Source organism: Monoraphidium neglectum, assembly GCF_000611645.1.
Source record: "Monoraphidium neglectum strain SAG 48.87 unplaced genomic scaffold scaffold04031, whole genome shotgun sequence".
NCBI lineage: Eukaryota > Viridiplantae > Chlorophyta > Chlorophyceae > Sphaeropleales > Selenastraceae > Monoraphidium > Monoraphidium neglectum.
This window is the reverse complement of record NW_014009598.1, coordinates 1-1573: the sequence shown is the minus strand read 5'-3', so window position 1 is coordinate 1573 and position 1573 is coordinate 1. Positions and strand designations below refer to the sequence as shown.

At 61.9% G+C, this 1573-nt stretch overlaps 1 protein-coding gene across 1 annotated transcript in view; it reads right to left on the bottom strand.

The window, feature by feature from the left end:
* The window catches only part of MNEG_13758 (hypothetical protein), a gene marked incomplete at both ends in the record, with an annotated part of 3183 nt that extends 2263 nt beyond the window's left edge, over positions 1–920 (bottom strand). The window contains 2 exons of the mRNA XM_014037769.1: positions 428–583; positions 889–920. Of these exons, the coding sequence (XP_013893223.1) occupies positions 428–583; positions 889–920 (188 nt within the window). The remainder of the gene's footprint in view (positions 1–427; positions 584–888) is intronic.
* Between the last annotated feature and the right edge of the window lie 653 nt (positions 921–1573).

Here is a 1573-nt window from a genome sequence, read left to right as displayed (position 1 = left end):
CCGCCGCTGCCGCAGCGCCGGCGTGGCGGGTGCAGCGGCGCGTTCGGTAGCGCGGTTGGGTGACGCACGGCGCTGTGGGGTGCGCGGACGGTCTGCGTGAGAGGGGGAAGCAGCGCGCCTGCTGCATGGCCCGCGCTCGCGGCGGCCACATCTTGTCTGCTGAGCCGCCATTTGGGCTTCAGTACCAGGATGCTGCGTTCAAGATTGAGGGGGTGAACCCATGCCGGATTTCGCAAACGCACGTGATGGGATGCTGCCACCGGCAGTGAGCCCTGCAGGGTGGGGTCCACCACGAACACCAGTCGGCCCCCCTGCAGTGGCGCTCTTGAAAGCAGCCCGCATTGCCGCGCATGTGCACTGCCCTCCTGCCTGCTCGCGGCCCAGCCATGCAGCAGCGAGCACAGGGCCAGCCACGACGCCCGCGCACCTCCTGCCTGCGGAGCAGTCAGTGTTGCGCTTCTGGTCAGTGGGGCTGTGAGGCGTCGCGGCGATGAGCGCGCTGGTCCTGAACACGCCTTTTGCGCAGGCGGGTTCCTCGCTCTCCACCAGCAGCGGCGCGAGGCCGGCTGCGAAGGACAGGGTTCTGCGGGTGCGCGCCGCATGATGGGGAAGGGCAAGGGGGGGGGCCATGGCGATAGTGGTTGAACGCTGGGGTGGATGTGTACGTGATGTCTGTGCGGCTGCGCTATGGATGCTCACTCAGTTTTGGCAAAGAGCAAGCTGCACGTCAGCACTCATGGCGCACCAGCGCTGCAAACGGGCACAAGGGTGTGGCAGCTGACCAGGACATGCAGTCGAGTGCGCCAAAGCGGTGCAGCGGCGCAAGGGGACTCGATGCCGCTGCACCTGCTTGACGTGACACCAGCCGACCATTATAATAATCCGCACCTAGTCTTGGGCTTCTTGATATCATTCAACATTGCATCAAGCTGAAGCGGAGGGTACGGTATCACTGCTGCTGACGTTTCGGGGTGCTCAACTCATGTGAAACATATCATCAGCGCTATAATATACTCTAGAGGTTCTGATACAATTCTTTCTCAGGATCAGCCCCGGCTTGACTGGGCATGGTGGCTCGGGTGGCTCGGTTGATCGGTTCGCGATTGGTCACCGCAGCAGCCGATCGATGGGACCACACAATTATTGTACGCATTGTTTGATAACACCATCGCGCCATCTCGTTCACCAAATTGCACTCGTCGCGCTTAGCGCAGATCCTTGATAAGCGTCGAGGCACATCCGATCGCTGCAACCCTCCATCAACAAACTCAAATACCTCTATATGCATCATCAGCACTCGTTAGAACGGTTGCAAAGCCTTCGGCAGCAGTCAAAGGGGCTGGGGACTCTTGCACGCGGCTTTCGACGCTGCCGGCCCTTGTGAAGCGCGTGGATCCACGCTTGTGATGCATTACTCCTGGCAAGCCGTGGCGAGGGTGCCTCCGATGCCGCGTCAATAGCACTGCCGCCTGTTTCGGACACTCACGTGTGCTGGGCCATCCAGGACGCAGAGGGGGGCGGTGCTCCCAGGGCAGGGCGAACATGGAGGCAGACCAGGCATCAGGGCCAGGCG